This window comes from Schistocerca gregaria, chromosome 7, assembly GCF_023897955.1.
Source record: "Schistocerca gregaria isolate iqSchGreg1 chromosome 7, iqSchGreg1.2, whole genome shotgun sequence".
Taxonomy (NCBI): domain Eukaryota; kingdom Metazoa; phylum Arthropoda; class Insecta; order Orthoptera; family Acrididae; genus Schistocerca; species Schistocerca gregaria.
The window spans coordinates 118,324,345-118,344,448 of record NC_064926.1 but is presented as its reverse complement, the minus strand read 5'-3'; the positions used below and the strand labels follow the sequence as shown (position 1 = coordinate 118,344,448).

At 41.2% G+C, this 20,104-nt stretch overlaps 1 protein-coding gene across 1 annotated transcript in view; it reads right to left on the bottom strand.

Moving 5' to 3' along the window:
* Positions 1-20,104, bottom strand: part of LOC126282139 (tetratricopeptide repeat protein 5-like) — a 122,720-nt gene that overhangs the window by 12,165 nt on the left and 90,451 nt on the right. Inside the window, exon 5 of the mRNA XM_049981641.1 lies at positions 17,324-17,377. Within this exon, the coding sequence (XP_049837598.1) occupies positions 17,324-17,377 (54 nt within the window). The remainder of the gene's footprint in view (positions 1-17,323; positions 17,378-20,104) is intronic.

Below are 20,104 nucleotides of genomic sequence, written 5' to 3'. Positions count from 1 at the left end.
CATGTAAGGCAAATCTGGTGGGCAAGACATCAATGTGAGTTTACTATCATCCTCCTCAAACACTGTAGCATGATTATCACCTTCATAAATTTACAGTTATCCTGCTGGAAACTGCCATAGTAATCGGGGAAGATGATGACCATGATGGGATGCAGTTTTTCAGTAACCCTGTTCACATAATCTACACTTGTCATGGTCCCTTTGATTGCTACTGAACATCCCATGGAAGCCCAGGTAGCCTGCCCCCACTTGACATAACATTGCTCCCATCCTGGGTCCATGGTAAAGCACCCGTTTAGAGAAGCCGTTTGCCCAGTCGACGGCATACACGGACGTGACCCTCGACACAGTGTAATGAGAAATGTGACTTGTCCCACCAGATGAGATGTTTCCATTGTGTCACGATCCAATCTTGATGATCCCTTTCCCATTGCAATCGTAACTGATGATATCATGGGTGAATGTGGTAACACATAGGGGTAGTTTGCTGCAGAGGCCAATGTTTAAAAATGTGCACCAAAATATGTGCTTCAAAACACATAGGTCACCACCTATCCTGCTTTACAGAGTGGGCAAGAGTCCAACCTCCACATTCTGCACCAACACATGGATGTCCAACACCTTGTCATCTACCTGCGGTTTCACCGTTCTTCAACAATTTTTCATGCATGCTTTGCTGTTCCCAAGATGCTTGTCCTCAGGCACCAGGCCACATTGATTTACCCTTCGTCAAAGTTATTTAAGTCAAACAAACATTCAATCTCGTGGTGGGCAGTGGTCATAAGATTTTGGCACATCACTGCAGCTATCCTTGTTGCATTTCACTGCAGAAAAAGTTCATTGTCTTGTTAATGGATTCTTCATCACTTCATGGCAAGAACAATTTCTTATTTTAGGATGACAGCAAACATATCGTAATTGTTCTAACAGCACTTACTTATCATGAACTTTTGTTTGGTCCATTAGGTTATCAGCATGTAACAACAAACATTAACATATGTGTTAATGTCAAATAATCAATACTTGGAAACTAAAGACATTATTTAAGTGCTCAGAATTTTTGAGCAGAACAGTCCTTCTGGAATGTCATAAGAAAAGCTCTTAGTTACTGTTATGTGTCAAGCTGCATCCCAACAAATCTTCACTTACTAATATGTGGCAACTTAACAATGACTGCGTAGAAATGTACAGAAAATACAGAAGCTTAGAGTTAAGATATCTATTATTTACACTATTACAAGATGACAGCAACAGGCAGATGTCAAATGGAAGCTGCCACTTAGCCATTGGCTGCAGCAGGTGACACTGCTGCTGTATGTTAAATTTTGACAGACAGCTTGAAGAGTGGAAGGATTTGATGCAGTTGCCCAAAAGTCCCAGCAAAAGTTCACTAGGTGGTGTAATGTAACAAACTAGTGTAATACTCGAAATATACTTCATTATTTAATCTCTTAAGAAAGCATTAATGCTACCAAACATGAATGTGTGTTATTATTTTAAGTTTTTTATATGAATTCTACTTTATGGAAAATTGATAACATAATGATTGTGTTTAATAGTACATTCAAATTGTATATTTCGGAAGCAATTACTGTAAACTGTTAAATATTTAAACGAGAATTGTGTGAAAATGTTAGAAATCATATTTATTATAAAGTTGAAGCGTTATTCAAGATTAATCAATAAATGCAACTGTTAACAGAACATAATTGGCAAATTTACATACTGAAAATGCACATCAACCAAAATTGTAATTATTGATGATTAAAAAAATTAGAAACAAACTTCCACATGGGAAAAATATATTAAAAACAAAGATTCCAAGACTTACCAAGCGGGAAAGCGCCAGTAGATAGGCACGATGAATAAAACACACACACACACACACACACACACACACACACACACACACACACACAGAATTTCGAGCTTTCGCAACTGGCGGATGCTTCGTCAGGAAAGAGGGAAGGAAAAGGAAAGATGAAAGGATTCCCGGTGGAAAGACTTCCTTAGGGGGGAAAAAGGATAGGTATATACTCGCGCACACACACACACACACACACACACACACACACACACACACACACATATCCGTCCATACATACACAGACACAAGCAGACATATTTAAAGGCAAAGAGCATGGGCAGAGATGTAAGTCAAGGCGGAAGTGTGGAGGCAGAGATGATGTTGAATGACAGGTGAGGTATGAATGGCGGAAACTGAAATTAGCGGAGATTGAGGCCTGGTGGATAACGAGAAGAGAGGATATATTGAAGGGCAAGTTCCCATCTCTGCCAAGATGTACTGGCCGTGCACCAAGGCATGTTTAGCCACAGGGTGATCCTCATTACCAACAAACACTGTCTGCCTGTGTCCATTCATGCGAATGGATAGTTTGTTGCTGGTCATTCCCACATAGAAAGCGTCACAGTGTAGGCAGGTCAGTTGGTAAATCACGTGGGTGCTTTCACACGTGGCTCTGCCTTTGATCGTGTACACCTTCCGGGTTACAGGACTGGAGTAGGTGGTGGTGGTGGGAGGGTGCATAGAACAGGTAGGAGCCAGAGGGTAGGGAAGGTGGTTTGGGAATTTCATAGGGATGAATCAAGAGGTTACGAAGGTTAGGTGGACGGCGGAAAGACACTCTTGGTGGAGTGGGGAGGATTTCATGAAGGATGGATCTCATTTCGGGGCAGGATTTTAGGAAGTCGTATCCCTGCTGGAGAGCCACATTCAGAGTCTGATCCAGTCCCGGGAAGTATCGTGTCACAAGTGGGGCACTTTTGGGGTTTTTCTGTGAGAGGTTCTGGGTTTGAGGGGATGAGGAAGTGGCTCTGGTTATCAGCTTCTGTACCAGGTCGGGAGGGTAGTTGCGGGATGCGAAAGCTGTTTTCAGGTTGTTGGTGTAATGGACCAGGGCCTGTTGGCCTCCTACAGGCCAACCGCAAATTAGAACAGCATGCCACCCCCCACCTCAAAAAACTATCCAATCTCCTGGTTTTCCACCTCCGGAAAGGCAACTCACTCACCCTCCACAACCTTGCCAACAAACCTCAACCTCCTCTCATTGCACACAGACCCAGTCTCTCCCATCTACTCAATCTCCCACTTCCAGCTCCACTCCCCCCAACACCTCAAAATACTAGTCAACACAATCTGGAACCACAACACCCCAATTCAGTAGTTAACCTTTCCTCCAAACCTCTCTCCCAATCCAAAACCTCTGTCCTATCCAAAGGCCTCACCTTCAGCCCCACTCCCACCTCAAAAAACTATCCAATCTCCTGGTTTTCCACCTCCGGAAAGGCAACTCACTCACCCTCCACAACCTTGCCAACAAACCTCAACCTCCTCTCATTGCATACAGACCCAGTCTCTCCCATCTACTCAATCTCCCACTTCCAGCTCCACTCCCCCCAACACCTCAAAATACTAGTCAACACAATCTGGAACCACAACACCCCAATTCAGTAGTTAACCTTTCCTCCAAACCTCTCTCCCAATCCAAAACCTCTGTCCTATCCAAAGGCCTCACCTTCAGCCCCACTCCCACCTCAAAAAACTATCCAATCTCCTGGTTTTCCACCTCCGGAAAGGCAACTCACTCACCCTCCACAACCTTGCCAACAAACCTCAACCTCCTCTCATTGCATACAGACCCAGTCTCTCCCATCTACTCAATCTCCCACTTCCAGCTTCACTCCCCCCAACACCTCAAAATACTAGTCAACACAATCTGGAACCACAACACCCCAATTCAGTAGTTAACCTTTCCTCCAAACCTCTCTCCCAATCCAAAACCTCTGTCCTATCCAAAGGCCTCACCTTCAGCCCCACTCCCAGGTTCAACCAAACTGCCCTTGTCAAAGATTTACTGTCCTACACTCGTAGTCTCTGCTGGAAATATCACTTTATCACGAAGAAAAATAATCCTGATCCCACTCCTAATGATCCAACTCCCCAAGACACTATCCAAATTGAACCCTGCCTGGAACAGTTCCGTCTTCCATCACAGCAGGACCCACCTCCTCTTCCTCAAAATCACCCTCTCCAAATCTTCCAGGAATTTCTCACTTCCAGCCTTGCCTCTCAATCTTTCTTGAAAAACTTAATCCTACTCCCAACATCACCACAGCCGAAGCCCAGGCTATCCGTGATCTGAAAGCTGACCGATCCATCATCATTCTTCCGGCTGACAAGGGTTCCGTGACCGTGGTACTTGATCATCGGGAGTATGTGGCTGAGGGACTGTGTCAGCTTTCAGACAACTCTACATACAAAGTTTTCCAAGGTAATCCCATTCCTGATGTCCAGGTGGAGCTTCAAGGAATCCTCAGAACCTTAGGCCCCCTACAAAACCTTTCACCTGACTCCATCAAACTCCTGACCCCACCGACACCTCGCACTCCTACCTTCTACCTACTTCCTAAAATTCACAAACCCAAACATCCTGGCCGCCCCATTGTAGCTGCTTAGCAAGCCCCCACAGAACGTATCTCTGCCTACGTAGATCAACACCTTCAACCCATTACATGCAGTCTCCCATCCTTCATCAAAGACACCAACCACTTTCTCGAATGCCTGGAATCCGTATCCAGTCTGTTACCCCCGGAAACCATCCTTGTAACCATTGATGCCACTTCCCTATACACAAATATCCCGCACGTCCAGGGCCTCGCTGCAATGGAGCACTTCCTTTCATGCCGATCACCTGCCACCCTACCTAAAACCTCTTTCCTCGTCACCTTAGCCAGCTTCATCCTGACCCACAATTACTTCACTTTTAAAGGCCAGACATACCAAAAATTAAATGGAACAGCCATGGGTACCAGGATGGCCCCCTCGTATGCCAACCTATTTATGGGTCGCTTAGAGGAAGCCTTCTTGGTTACCCAAGCCTGCCAACCTAAAGATTGGTACAGATTTATTGATGACATCTTCATGATCTGGACTCACAGTGAAGAACAACCCCAGAATTTCCTCTCCAACCTCAACTCCTTTGGTTCCATCAGATTCACCTGGTCCTACTCCAAATCCCATGCCACTTTCCTTGACGTTGACCTCCATCTGTCCAATGGCCAGCTTCACACATCCGTCCACATCAAACACACCAACAAGCAACAGTACCTCCATTATGACAGCTGCCACCCATTCCATATCAAACGGTCCCTTCCCTACAGCCTAGGCCTTTGTGGCAAATGAATCTGCGCCATTCCTGAATCCCTAAACCATTACACCAACAACCTGAAAACAGCTTTTGCATCCCGTAACTATCCTCCCGACCTGGTACAGAAGCAGATAACCAGAGCCACTTCCTCATCCCCTCAAACCCAGAACCTCTCACAGAAAAACCCCAAAAGTGCCCCACTTGTGACAGGATACTTTCCGGGACTGGATCAGACTCTGAATGTGGCTCTCCAGCAGGGATACGACTTCCTAAAATCCTGCCCCGAAATGAGATCCAGCCTTCATGAAATCCTCCCCACTCCACCAAGAGAGTCTTTCCGCCGTCCACCTAACCTTCGTAACCTCTTGGTTCATCCCTATGAAATCCCCAAACCACCTTCCCTACCATCTGGCTCCTACCCTTGCAACCGCCCCTGGTGTAAAACCTGTCCTATGCACCCTCCCACCACCACCTACTCCAGTCCTGTAACCCGGAAGGTGTACACGATCAAAGGCAGAGCCACGTGTGAAAGCACCCACGTGATTTACCAACTGACCTGCCTATACTGTGACGCTTTCTATGTGGGAATGACCAGCAACAAACTGTCCATTCGCATGAATGGACACAGGCAGACAGTGTTTGTTGGTAATGAGGATCACCCTGTGGCTAAACATGCCTTGGTGCATGGCCAGCACATCTTGGCACAGTGTTACACCGTCCGAGTTATCTGGATACTTCCCACCAACACCAACCTATCCGAACTCTGGAGATGGGAACTTGCCCTTCAATATATCCTCTCTTCTCGTTATCCACCAGGCCTCAATCTCCGCTAATTTCAGTTGCCGCCACTCATACCTCACCTGTTATTCAACATCATCTTTGCCTCCACACTTCCGCCTTGACTTACATCTCTGCCCATACTCTTTGCCTTTAAATATGTCTGCTTGTGTCTGTGTGTGTGTGTGTGTGTGTGTGTGTGTGTGTGTGTGTGTGTGTGTGTGTGTGTGGGCGCGCGCGCGCGAGTATATACCTATCCTTTTGTCCCCCTAAGGTAAGTCTTTCCGCTCCCGGGATTGGAATGACTCCTTACCCTCTCCCTTAAAACCCACATCCTTTCATCTTTCCTTTTCCTTTTCCTTCCCTCTTTCCTGACGAAGCAGCCGCCGGTTGCGAAAGCTCAAAATTCTGTGTGTGTGTTTTATTCATTGTGCATATCTACCGGCACTTTCCCGCTTGGTAAGTCTTGGAATCTTTGTTTTTAAAATTGTAATTATGTTTGACATATCTGTGTTTATTGTACACTTTTAAGTCGTACTCAAACATATGTGAACTAGTAATTTTCAATTACAACTTTATTAACACACACATTTAAATAACAGTTTCGTAAATGCTCAGTCCCTTCATCGTCTTCCCACAGTGCCTGTCCTGTTACTACAAGATTCCTTGTCAGTCACTATCGATGCGATGTCCTAGTACACCAACATATCCCATAATCATGACTTTGTTGTCATGGAACACTACCTTACTCAACAGCCTTATGATACCAAAACCACCAACTCTTTCATAATCCTTCTAGCTAACCACGTCCTGACCTATAATTATTTCACTTTCGAGGGCCAAATCTATAAAGAAATGTGTGGTATTGCCATGGGCACTTCCTTGGCACCAGTATGCCAAATTATGTATAGGCCATCTGGAGAAGTCCTTTCTATCCAGTCAACACCTCAAACCCCTTTTCTGGTTCTGACTCATTGATGTCAGTTTCATGATCTGGACATATGACAAGGGCAACTTTTGCTCTTTCCTCTGAACTTCAACACTTACTCCCAAATCCACTTCACCTGGTCTTTCTCAACTCAACGAAAGCTACCTTCCTAGATGTTGGTCTCCACCTCCAAGATATCTCCATAAATATGTCTTTTCATATCATGTGCACCAACCTTCAGCAGTACCTCCACTTTGACAGTTGTCACCTAATATATGTCAAAAAGTCTCTTCCTTACCGCTGCACCATCTGTGCATGTCTCACGTGTAGTGGATACCAGTAACAATACCTGAGCCTTCATTGGCAAGCAATATCCTATCCCTCTCATCCATAGACATATCTTCTGTGCCATTACCTCTTCTGACACCAGTAACCTGTGAACCAGCCACTGACCAGCATGTTTCTGATCATTCAATATCACCCTGGCCTTGAAAAGCTCAACCACATCCTTCACCACAGCTTCAACTACATCTCTGTGTGCATGAGATGAGGGATATGCTACCCAAAATCCTAAGCACATCAGCCAAGGCAGTTTTCCACTGCCCACCCAACCTACAGGCTATACTTGTCCATCCTGATTCCAACCCTGCTTGCAAGGTTTTACCTCATGAGCCATCCCCTTGTAGTTGCACCTGGATCTTCCACAGGGATATGATCCTCGTGGCAAGAGGTTGGGATTGGGATGGCATAGGGATGCACTAGGACGTTGTGGAAGTTGGGTGTCTCCACTGAAAAAAATTCAGCGCTCATTGACAAACACCTCCAACCAATTGCTAGTAATTTAGCCTCTCACATTAAATAAACCAACCAGTCCCTTCACTGACTCTCCACCATCCCCACTCCTTTACCTTCTGGATCCCTGCTCATTACTGTTGATGCCACCCCCCTATACATTAGCATCACTCATGCCCATGGTCTTACTGCAATTGAACACTACCTTTCCTAATGTCCTTTAGACTCCAAACCCACTATCTCATTCCTGATACACCTCACTGACTTTATCCTAACCCACAACTACTTCTCATTTGAAGAGAAGGTATACAAACAAATCCGCGGCACAGCCATGGGCACTCGCATGGCACCGTCCTATGCATATCTGAAGTGACAAAAACTCCCTTGCTAAGTATGCTGGGTGTCTCACCAAGGCCTTCACATACAGGCATTATCCCCCAGAACTAGTCCACAAACAGATCTCCCCAGCCATTTCCCCTCACAGCCCCAATCCTCCCACCACCCCTAAAAACCAACCACAAAGGAGTGCCCTCTTTGTCATCCAAAAAGAGTGTCTCCTTCATCATCCAGTACTACCACAGACTGGAAAAACATCCTTTGCCAGGGCTCTGATTACCTATCATCATGCCCTGAAATGAGGGACATCCTACCTGACATGCTTCCCAACCTTCCTTAAGTGGTGACCTGTCACCCACCCAAACTCCACAGCATCCTAATGGAACCTTATGCCACTCCCAATCCCAACTTCTTGTCACAAGGATCATATCCCTGTGGAAGATCCAGGTGCAAAACCTGCCCAATCCAAATCAACCCAGTAATTCCTATTCCAGCACTGTCACAGGTTTATCCTACCCCATACGGGACAGGGCCACCTGTGAAAGCAGCCATGTCATTTACAAGCTCTGCTGTAATCATTGCACACACAACACAAAGTGGTTACAAGCTTCTCAAACATGCAAGGAACAACAATCAAGCAAAGAAACAGACTGTTTACAAGTTGCTCAGTTGTGTGCGTCAGAATCAGAAGACCAATGAACAATAAGAGTTCAAGCAGAACTCACAAGGCACTCAACCCCAACAAACTATGCACGTTGACTTGATTCCAATTACGACTATAGTTTGCATCCAACTGCAAAAATCGGTAAATTGGGTTAGGTGTATGGGCACTGTGATACATGGCACACAAGGAATATGCTGTGCAAATGGCGAAGTTAAACTTCTGACTTTGCATCCACCACCTTGACCTCTGGTATCAATGTTTTCGGGTAACTCGGCAGATTTGAATCAGTTTTTACGAAACATTTGCAAAAACAATTCTGTATTTCATATGACACCTTTGGAGCAAATAAAGTATTCCAGGACCAACATATGCCAACTCTCAAAATTCATGGATAAATATAACATTGTGTAGGATCACTTCCACCAGCTCTTGAAACTTAACATAATCAAACAATAGAAACTCTATGTAGGAATATCAACAATTAAGGAAAAAACAGATTGCTACTTACCATAACGAAGACAAATTAAGTTGCAGACAGTCACAATAAAAAGACGCTTACACAAAGCTTCTGGCCAAAACCTTAATCAGAAAAAGAGAAACACACACCATCCATTCACACATGCAAGCATACCCCCAGTGGCTCATGCCACAATTCCTGACCTGAGCTACCAGAGTTGACAGTCATGTGTGTGTCAGGTGTGCTTGCCCTGTGTATGAATGGTGTGTGTTTCTCTTTTTCTGATGAAAGCTGTGGCTGAAAGCTTTGTGTAAGTGTCTTTTAATTGTGCCTCTCTGCAACTTGGCATGTCTTCTTTGTGGTAAGTAGCTACCTATCTTTCCTTACAGTGATTTTTATAAATCTGATTCATGGGCAATGATAATAATCTAGCTGATCAGAAACGCAATACAATCCTAGGTATCAAACATAACAATACATCAGCTTTGTAAACTTTGTTGCAACAGCAAAGTGGTGTGATTAAATTGTTCAAAATATCAGTTTATAACTTGACAGCAGGTAATCCATGTAAGAGCAGAAAAAACACTAGTCAGACAGCACACCAGATGCCAGAATGCACCTGCCGCAATGAAGAGGCGATTGTTATAGTTGGAGAAGAACACAGTTGTATAAGTTAATGAGACAAATCAGTGTTATGATGTGTTGCACTATTTCATCATTTTTAGGGAGAGGAGGAAAGATATCACATCAATATTATGCAGAATAATCCAGATACATGTAATTTTTGATTTGCTATTACTTCCGCACATTATATCATATAAAAGAATCACCCTTCATAAATCTGTAAATCAAATTTACATTTATCTTATTGCTCCTTTCATTTTATTACTTCTTATAGGTAACCAACTCATTCTGAACAATGGACACACCAGTAACATTGTCAAAATGGTCAAATTCCAGCAATGTTTATTGGCAGTTTACAAAACATGTACAAATACGCACAAGACACCATGATGTGTATGTTCCTATGGACATCCTGACTTCTTTTATCACATTCACATGCAATCTAGTATGGGATGAGTTGAAACAGTGTCTACTGCTTGGCAAAAGTCCTTTAATTAGCATGATATCACTGGATGAATTTTCAAGCAAAACCTCAGAAAACTGATGGATTTGATTGTGATGCATCACACTTATGGTAAGACTCGATGCTCGATGTACTCCATCATCGACACATTCTTATATGGCTAAAAAAAAAAAAAAAAATAAAAAAATAAAAAAAAAAATTAAATTAAATTTAAAAAAACCACCACAACCTCAGCTCAAATTGATGATGTCATTTGCGCAGAAAAACTAAATCAAGTAGAAAACTGATTGCTGTTTAATACTGTCACAAAAAAATGATGCATGGACCCTACACTACTATGAACATACAATCAACATGCATGACAGCAACAAATGCACACAAAAGAATCCCAGAGAATTCATTCATTAAATCTGTACTGGTGGTATCAGTTCACTTCAATACAGACATTGTAAACTCAATGATGGAGACCACACAGCTACAATCAGAATGAGAAATGCCGCCTATATTTAAACTTACAATGGATGGATTGTGCCATATTCGGTCCTGTTATCAAAAACATTTTAAACACATATTAACGTGGACTATTTTAATTATGTCAAATTAATAAAGTACATATGCAAACATTTCAACAAGGGAAGCGATATGGCGATATTCAGTGTTGATAGATCTCATGGGCTCACAGATGAAGTTACCAATTTCAGACAGATCAATATATCAGCAGAAGTAAGGTTGTGTAGCACATTTTGAGTTGTCCTATTCACAGTCTGCATTCCAATGCTGTTCATCATAATGTACACCTTGAAAAAGGAGAAAGAGTCTATTTCACAGAAGAGAACACATGGAATGCTGTTTTTTCAACAGAACACACATAACTGACAGCATTTTTTGTGCTGTGTGAAGAAGATGTATTTGCCAAAACATAAGTGTGCGCAGAAGTACCAATGTACTATACATGGGATACTACATCAAAAAAATTTCAAGAACAACAACAAGGCATGCAAGTTAAAGGCTACCAAAATCTGTATTCATCTGATGCATCATTCTGTACTTATGCAGTATATTCACATAATGCTGCATGCTATTATTTGAGAATGCTGCTAAGTAATGTCAAATGCTCAAACGTGCAACTTCATTTGCAAATCTGAGAATGACCACTGGTGTAGGTGCCAAACATACAGTGGAGCTTGCCAAAACTTAGTCATCAACATCACAACACTCATTCAACGTAGCACGGTTGCAACACAACATTCCATATATGACCTTCATGATCAAGATTTCTTGAGAGACCAAGAATTCAAAGCTAGTGACATGTAAGCATCTGTCAAAGAAAATACACAATCCTTAGTTGCAGATAAATCACACAATTACAGATGTATCAGTTAATGGTAGAAAGGGTTTGTTTTTCACTGGTGTGCCCAGTGACATAGGAGGAACAGACCTGAGTTTGTGTTACCTCAAGTCTGCTCTCAAAACTGAATTGCTTTGACACTTGCACTATCAGATACTGTGGATACATTTTTGCATATAAAACAAACAGTGCATTCAGCACTCAAATTCCCACTGAATATACAATTTGCTGAAGCACAAATATGTCATATTTCCAAAGGTTCTGGCATGGCGAAAATGCTGCAAATTTTCAGACTGACTGGCTGGGATGAATGCACCATGGCACGGAAGAAATCACTTGAAGTGCTTGCTCAAACTCTTATGAGCATACGCAAATCCATACAGTGGAGCTCTCATTTTATTAGCAGGTGACTTCCCACAGACTCCACGAGTCATATCAAAATCAACACCAGCTGAAGAAGGCAACGATCACCTCAAAGCATCGCATCTGTGGAGACATGAACAGGAACTCATATTAAAGATCAATAATTGTGTACATATGCTGCACAATGAGTCAACTACGTTTTCAAAACAGCTTTTGGACACTGGTAATGGTTAAGTACCAGTTGATGCTGACACACAATATACAGGGTGATTATAATTAAAGTTAAACTTTCAAACCACTGTAGAAATAACACCACTGGTCAGAATGATGTCAAATTGCAATATAATATTATTGGAGAAGGGGGAAAACGTATGGCAGAGGAAAAATAAATAGTTACAAAATGCAGCAATAGATGGCACTGTAAGCATCATAATTTAATAGAGGTCAACTACAAATGACAAATGAATCATAGAACAATGCCTAAGGTGTATGTTTGACATTAAACAACCTGTACTACTCAGTGTGCAAAGTCATATCACACTGGAGAGGAAAATTCAGTTTTTAATTGTCCTGAGGTCAAAAACTGCATAAAAAGCACCACTCATATCAGTTTTTAATCGTCCTGAGGCCAAAAACTGCATAAAAAACATCAATCATTGGTTTTTATTTGTCCTGAGGCCAAAAACTGCATAAAAAATCATCAATCAAAATCAAATCAGATTATTAATTTCTGTGTGATTGGCGCAAAACATTTCAATATGCTGTCCACCATTTTCTGCAACAAGTTGCAATTGAGAAACAGTATGTTCCACAACTGATCGAAGTGTTTCCAGGGTCATGTTCAGAATGTGTTGCACAATGTGTGCCTTCAACTTTACAATTGAAACATCTTTCAGATAGCTCCACAGTCACGAGTCACACGGATTAAGATCAGGTGATCGGGATGGCTAGGCTGTAGGGAAATGGCGGCTGATAATTCTAGCATTTCCGAAATGACGCTTCAGCAGCTGCTTAACTGGATTTGCAATGTGCGGGAGTGCATCATCTTGCATAAAAATGATCCCATCCACACATCCACGCTGTTGGAGAGCTAGAATAACGTGGTTGTGCCAAAGACACTCATACACCTTATCAGTGACAGTACAGGCAACAGGACCAGAAGCACCTGTCTCTTCGAAAAAATATGACCCTATGATAAATGATGCAGTAAACCTGCACCACACAGTGAACTTTTCAAGACGAAGTGGTACTGGTTGGTTTGCATGTGGATTTTCCGCAGCCCATATTCGATAATTCAGTCTATTGACATATCCTGTCAGATGGAAGTGGGCTTTGTCTGTCCACAAAATCTTCCACAGCAAATCATTGTCCACTTCCATGTGAACAAGAAATTCTAAAGCAAAGGTCTTTCTTGCTGGCACATCAACAGGAAGCAACTCGTGCACATGGGTAATTTTGAATGTATAGCAAAGAAGGAAATCACCTGCAGAGATGTTTGACGAGATACAAGTGTACAGTGATGCTGCAATGAGTCATGCAAAGTGTTTTGGGCTTGAACAGTGTAGGCAAGCCTTATCCGTGTTTTCTACATATGACATGTTGCTGCCGAGTGTGTCCCCAGGCTGCTGACCCAGAAGTAGTAGGAACACCATGTCGAAGTCTGCCAAAAAGCAACAGTCTCCATACCGGAAGAGCCTCTCATATCCACAACTGAAAAAGCAAGGCAGGTCTGCAGGTTGACCAAGAGCATGCTCATCATTTTGACATTTGTGACATTGTGCATCATGAATTAGTCCCCAGGGGTCAGACCATCAATAACAAGTTCTACTGCCACATTTTAAGGTACCCATGGTAGAACATTCGTCAAAAGTGATCACACATCTGGGGCACGAAAAACTGGCTGCTCCATGATGATGATGTACCCCATCACGGCATTTTATTCACATGTGAATTTTTCACCAGAAACAGGGTTCAAGATTATTGTACTCTCACACTGGTCCTATTTGCCAGATTTGGCTCCTATGGACTTCACCATCTTCCCAAAGCTAGAGATCCAGATCGAAGGTTAGCTGTTCCATCATCACTGCAGAGGTTCAGTGCAAACTGCAAATGTTGGTAGAACGATTCAAAAAGGAAACTTCCAGGACACATTTCTGCAGTGGCAGAAATTCTGGGAGCACTGTATTGCTGTACAAGCTGACTATTCTGAAGGTGACAATTTGTAAATGTAGACACGCAGGTAAAGCATTTTCTTGTAGGTAGAGTCAGTCTCCAAAATTTTTGACACTCCCTCGTTTGCTTGACTTTGACAACTGCTTCACTGCCTGTCCCCTGCGGATTGTTCCACTGAAACCAGATTTTCTAAATTATGATGCGGGAACTCTCCCTTCAATATATACTTCATTCCCGTAACTGCACTAGCCTCAATCTTCACTAATCCCTGCCCCCACCTGCTTTTATCCTCTTTCCTGTTCACACTTCAACTTCTCACTCCCCCCACTCCCCACAGCACACCTGCACACTCCCACAGGAAGCACTACAGCACCTTCCCCCACCCCTACTCCACTACACTTCTACCTCCGCACCATACCCCCTCTTCCTTAGCCCCAATACCCATCCCACTCAAGATTGTACTCACCACAGTCAGGTCTCTATGTCCAGAGACGACAGTGGCCACACTGTATGAGTTGTCCAACATGCCAAATAGCAATTTATCTTACTTCATATTGTCATTATTCTGTCCCGGATTTTCTTCACTCTATTCTGCTAGTGTCACATCAGTAATTTATGTAATATCTGTCTGTAAATTTATCATACTAGATATAGCTGAAGCCCCAAGAATTTAAAATTGTCAATTTCTTGCGTAAGTATGTCCAACGATTAAAACCATTTCAGGAGCAAAACCATTCAAGGTTCTGAGCTGCAAATAGCAATTTTTGCAAAGTTTATGAACATTTTTTGATTTCTTCCAAAATAAAAGTTCCCCCACAAAATTACAAAATAGTGAGATAGAACTGCTGGATAGTACTTGGTATCATGAGATGAATTACTTAATACTGCCGACAGACATATATAAAAGCACTCAAACTGTTAACTCTCAAAACTATTAGTTCGATCCTCCAGCAGGAGACATGGGTAGGTCGGAGAAGGGTCAAGGGCAAGGGTAGATCACACAGGCGTGAGCATTAGTGGAGGGGGAGACACCTTCAGTAGGGACAAGGGCACACAGGGACAAATGGGGAGGCATACAGACAGTGGGAGGTCCAAGATCTTTGAGAATAAAATAACTTCGAAGAAAAATTCTTGGTCTCAGTAATCTCTGCATTTGAGATAGTACAAGTTTTTGATAGTCTTCCAAAGTACCCATTAAAAGGGTTTACTAACCCTAACAGCAACTATAAAATTTGAAAATATTAGGTGCAAAACCATACTGACAATGAGTCAGCATGTGATGTATGCTCAGATACTACAGATAATAATCCTCAGCTCACAGACTGTGCAAAGAAATCAAATTTGTCAGGAATTTACAGATAAGCTTACAGGCACTATCTTTTAATCTTACATAGACCCTGCTCTAACAGTAATAATATGAAATGAATAAGAAACAAGGATCCGAAAGGAGAAATGTCTGAAATATATTTCAATAAGTGTGCTGAAAAACAAAAAAGTCAAAAGAAATAAAAAAAAAGACATGTGCACTAAATGTCTGGCAAAGGGAGCAGTAACAATATTATGAAAAGGACAGATTGCAACTCACCATATAGACAAGAGAATGAGTCACAAACAGACACAATGGAAAGACTGCTGCAGCAGTGCCTGTCTATGGCTCAACATCTTCTCTGTATGGTAGCTAACAATCTATCCTTTTCACAATACTGACGTTATTTCATCCTCGACTTTCCAAAGGGGATAGTATGTTATGCAGGTTTGTTCATACATTATATACAAGGATGAATAACCGTATGGTCCAATAAGAGCATGGAAGTAAGGAGTGGTGAGAGGAAATAAAAATAACTTGTGAGTAGTTCAAATATCAATTGAGGGGAGACATGCATATGTAGATTTTACTCGTTCATAAAACTGTTGAAACTTGTAGAAAATTCTAAGCTGCATTAGTTTCTCTGACTATACAAAAGCATTTTACTACATGCAGAAGCATAGGTAAAGAATCATGATGACTACAATGTTAACATAATATCAGCCACTTACAACTTATATGTATCTGTGATAACTGGCAACAACAAGGACTTCAGAAACCCAGCAGATAGAATACTATCGTAATCTCTTTGTGTAAATTAATACAGTGGCATAAATGCTGCAAGAAAGTTCTGTTATTCTTTAAAACACACACAGACACACCTATGCCAGCATCATGTAGGGACACAAGTGTGTGTGTGTGTGTGTGTGTGTGTGTGTGTGTGTGTGTGTGTGTTTTATCTTACTCTAGTTCATCAAAGGATAACTCCAAAAACCTGGCAAGTTTTCTGTCTTTTGTGTGTTGCCTATCTTCTGCTTTTCAGTGAGTGCTCTCCTTTAATGCTAAGGCAATATAGCAGCAGTTACACATTGAATCTGAAATTATTTATGGAGACTAACAGTTAAAATATCACAGCTGTGTCAAACAATGCAGTCACAGAATAAACATTCTGGAAGTTTAGAAAATTGTGGAAGCATTTCAGTAAACCCAATCCAAAGCTCTACATTAAAAAAGTGTAATAACAACCTTTACAATGTCATACATTAGATGCTGTTAGCAGCTATCCAAAATTTTATGTGCATATAAGGAAAGGAGGCGGGGGAAAGGAAGAGGAAGAAGAAGAAGAAGAAGAAGAAGAAGAAGAAGAAGAGGAAGAACAATAACAACAACAAGAACAACAACAACAACAAATGGAGAAGAAGAAGCAGAAGAAGTAAGAAATAATGGTTGAGAAGAAGAACTAGTACAGTTTTAAATAATCTTGATTCTGAGTTTGAGCCTAAGTCATGATCTGCAATTATCAGTTCAGTTAATAACTGTCAATTACACAATGTAAAGCATTCACTACTGTTTGTCTTCAGGAAAATGTTAACATACCTGTACTAATTGTACAATGTAACAATTTTCCCCCTACTTTACAAATTACGTGCCATCAAGCAATAAAATACATAGCAGTAGGTCAACCTGTACCATTTCATCTTTAAGATTAATGTGCTTTCAGGTGAGAATTCATAACAAGATAAAAGTGCATATATAATAGTTTTTAGGCATAAAATAGAGAATCAAGCAAAAGTTTGTACAGTGTTTTACAGAAATAAAACAAGACCCAACAAGGAAAACAATAGTTTGTTGTAAGCTATTAACAATAAGATAATTTTCACAGTTCCAGTAAAAGCCCTACAAAATATGTCTCATTTAATACTCACAATGGCTTTGTTGTAGTGTAGTTCTGGACTGCTACTGGCAGTGATGTCCTTCTCCTGCAAATGAAATTCAATAAACAGTGATTTCACAGATCTAAAACATTTTTTGGGTGCAGATCGTTCTGCAAAATTTTGGGTGAACTGCCAGATGTTAGTAACTTCCTGGCATGATATTTGGATGCAGTCTTCAGTTGTATGATATATATTTGTAAAAAAGTTCAGTGTAGGAAACTTGGCCAAAATATTGTGGCAGAAAGATACCAGCATCTGGAAGTTCACCCAAAATTTCATGAAACAAAGATTTGTCAGATTCATGCCCATATATTATTGCTTAAACCAAAGCTCCATATATGAAAGCCAAAAATTACAGATTAAGAAAAAGCAAACATTTTGAGACGAAGACAATATCAGCCTAGACTGCTGAAAGAGCAGTTACTGAAAAAGGCAAAAAGGACTCATTTTATGGAGCATTCCTCCCCGGACCTGTTGCCTTCCCACTTACCTTGCATGTCTTTTATTCAAACTTCTCTGTTTTCCCCCTGTACACACCTCAGTACAACTGGCTGGCTGTTGGTACAGTACACTGAAATGGCCTCCTACCAGAGTTATGGCGAAAAGAGCAATTGTCTGTGAGGCAAATGGGACAAGATGGTCACCGATATGCAGAAGCTCTCTCTGCTGGAGATGGTGCACATCCTGGAAGAAGGCAGAAGTTCTGCTGGTAATTGAACAACTGTAATCCAGTGTACCAGTACTGGCTTAACAGTTGCAGTACAGTTATGAAGAAGACAACAGAAAACCACCACGCATATTCCCCTATTTCTCATAGCACTATGCTGAAAATGACAAAATGCTTTCCTCCTGGATAGAATATTCCAGATGTTGTAAAATGGTCTCATATTTTGACCTTTGGGCAGGGTCTACTCAGGATGAGCTAAGAGACAAAAGGAACGTTAATGATCGATAGCACACATAATGTCTCAATGCTCATATGACTGTGCTCATCACATAGTGCTAATAAAACACTAATTGAAATTCAAGACAAAGCAACTGAAACACTGGAATCTTGCAAAGTTGAAGGAACCAAAAATTTAGACTGTCTTCAACTGCATTCAATAAAAGAAATAAGGATGTTTCAAAGAGTTACTGTTACCTTCTACAAGAAGTATAGCAAATGCAACACAGTAGGTACTAGTAGCAAAAAAGGCAGAAAAGAGGCAGCCTTGGATTACACTGAAATCAATAAAGTATAAGGGAGATAAAAAATTCTCCATTTCAGCTGCAGAATATGCACTGTAAAGTGACTCTGATGCAGGTGTACGGGCTTTGACATGTACGCAAGAGATTAGTGTGGCATTCATGTCTCTCTGATGTGTATGTGGGTAATGCAGGAACATGTACTATGGCAACATTATTATCAAATGCATCCAAATGGGAGTAATGTGCTGTTATTCTTTTCTTGGTTTCTGAAGGACAAACACGGGTAGACATCCACCAGAGAATGAGTAATGTGTATGGGGGCAGCATGTTTATCAAAAATCATCATTGTGGAATGGTTCGACAAGTGGTGCTGCTGATTTATGATAATGCAAATCCCCATATTGCAAATGTCACAATGCAGAAGTTACACTAACTCTAGTAGGAGACACTCCAGCACCTGCTCTATATTCCTGATATCTCCCCATGTCATTATCACACCTTCAGTCACTTAAAAAAGGCCTTAAACGGTCAATGATCCCTGTTGGACGAGGATTTGCACTAGGAATTTGAGGACTACTTCATGCAGCAGCGTACAGCATTTTACCGAACAAGTACCATCAACCTGTTATGTCAGAGGGTATGGCTGCCTCAATGCTCACAGAAATTCTGCCCGGGTAGCGTACTGATTCTGGACTGTACAGTCTTTGAACGGGAACTTTTTGATCAACCCTTATAATAACAAAAAGATAAAACTACTGAAGGTGAACAACAGTAAAACTGGTCACTCAGTAATGAAATTAATTGGAAATGTGCAAAAACTCAAGAAGAGTGAATGGTGGATAAATTACATAAGACAGATACATGAGATAGGGAAATCCACAAGCTGCACACAGCACAGTGATCGAACATCAAAAGGTAACTGAGTAGCTGAAGCAGAAATTATGGTAAGAAGATGTAAACAGAGTCAAGATATTCAATCCTTATCTATGAAAAAAAAAATGCCTAGCACAAACCCTGGAGGAATAAACGTCCAGCATCCAGATATTCATTAAGTACCAGATGTATTCTTACCAGCATCTAACCAAAGAACTGAGGCAAAACTATACAAGTCTATCAACAAAATTTACAAAATTGCGTAAGTTCCATTAGATTCTGAAAAGAATGTAACTATTACACTTCCAAAGGAAGTTATGAAAATTACCATATGATTAGTCTATCAATTAAGCAATAATAACTCACAAGTGAACGTCTTTGAAGAAAAGAAGGGAGAACAGAAAGTAAATTATGAGAGGTAGTGGCACTGTGAATTGTGGTTTATTAGTCTCATAACGTACATAATCTAAATCATTTGATTCAGGTACAGGAGACACGTTAAAATTTTGGTAAAGTTTTACCATATATATACAACACCTGATTTTAACAAATGGTACCATAACAAAAATACAATATAAAAATAAACATACAATAAAAAAACTAACAATTAATTACAACTGATTTTAACAAATGGTATCATAATAATAATACAATTTTGTTACATATACAATAAAAGACTAACAATTAATTACCCCTTGCTCAAATTATCAT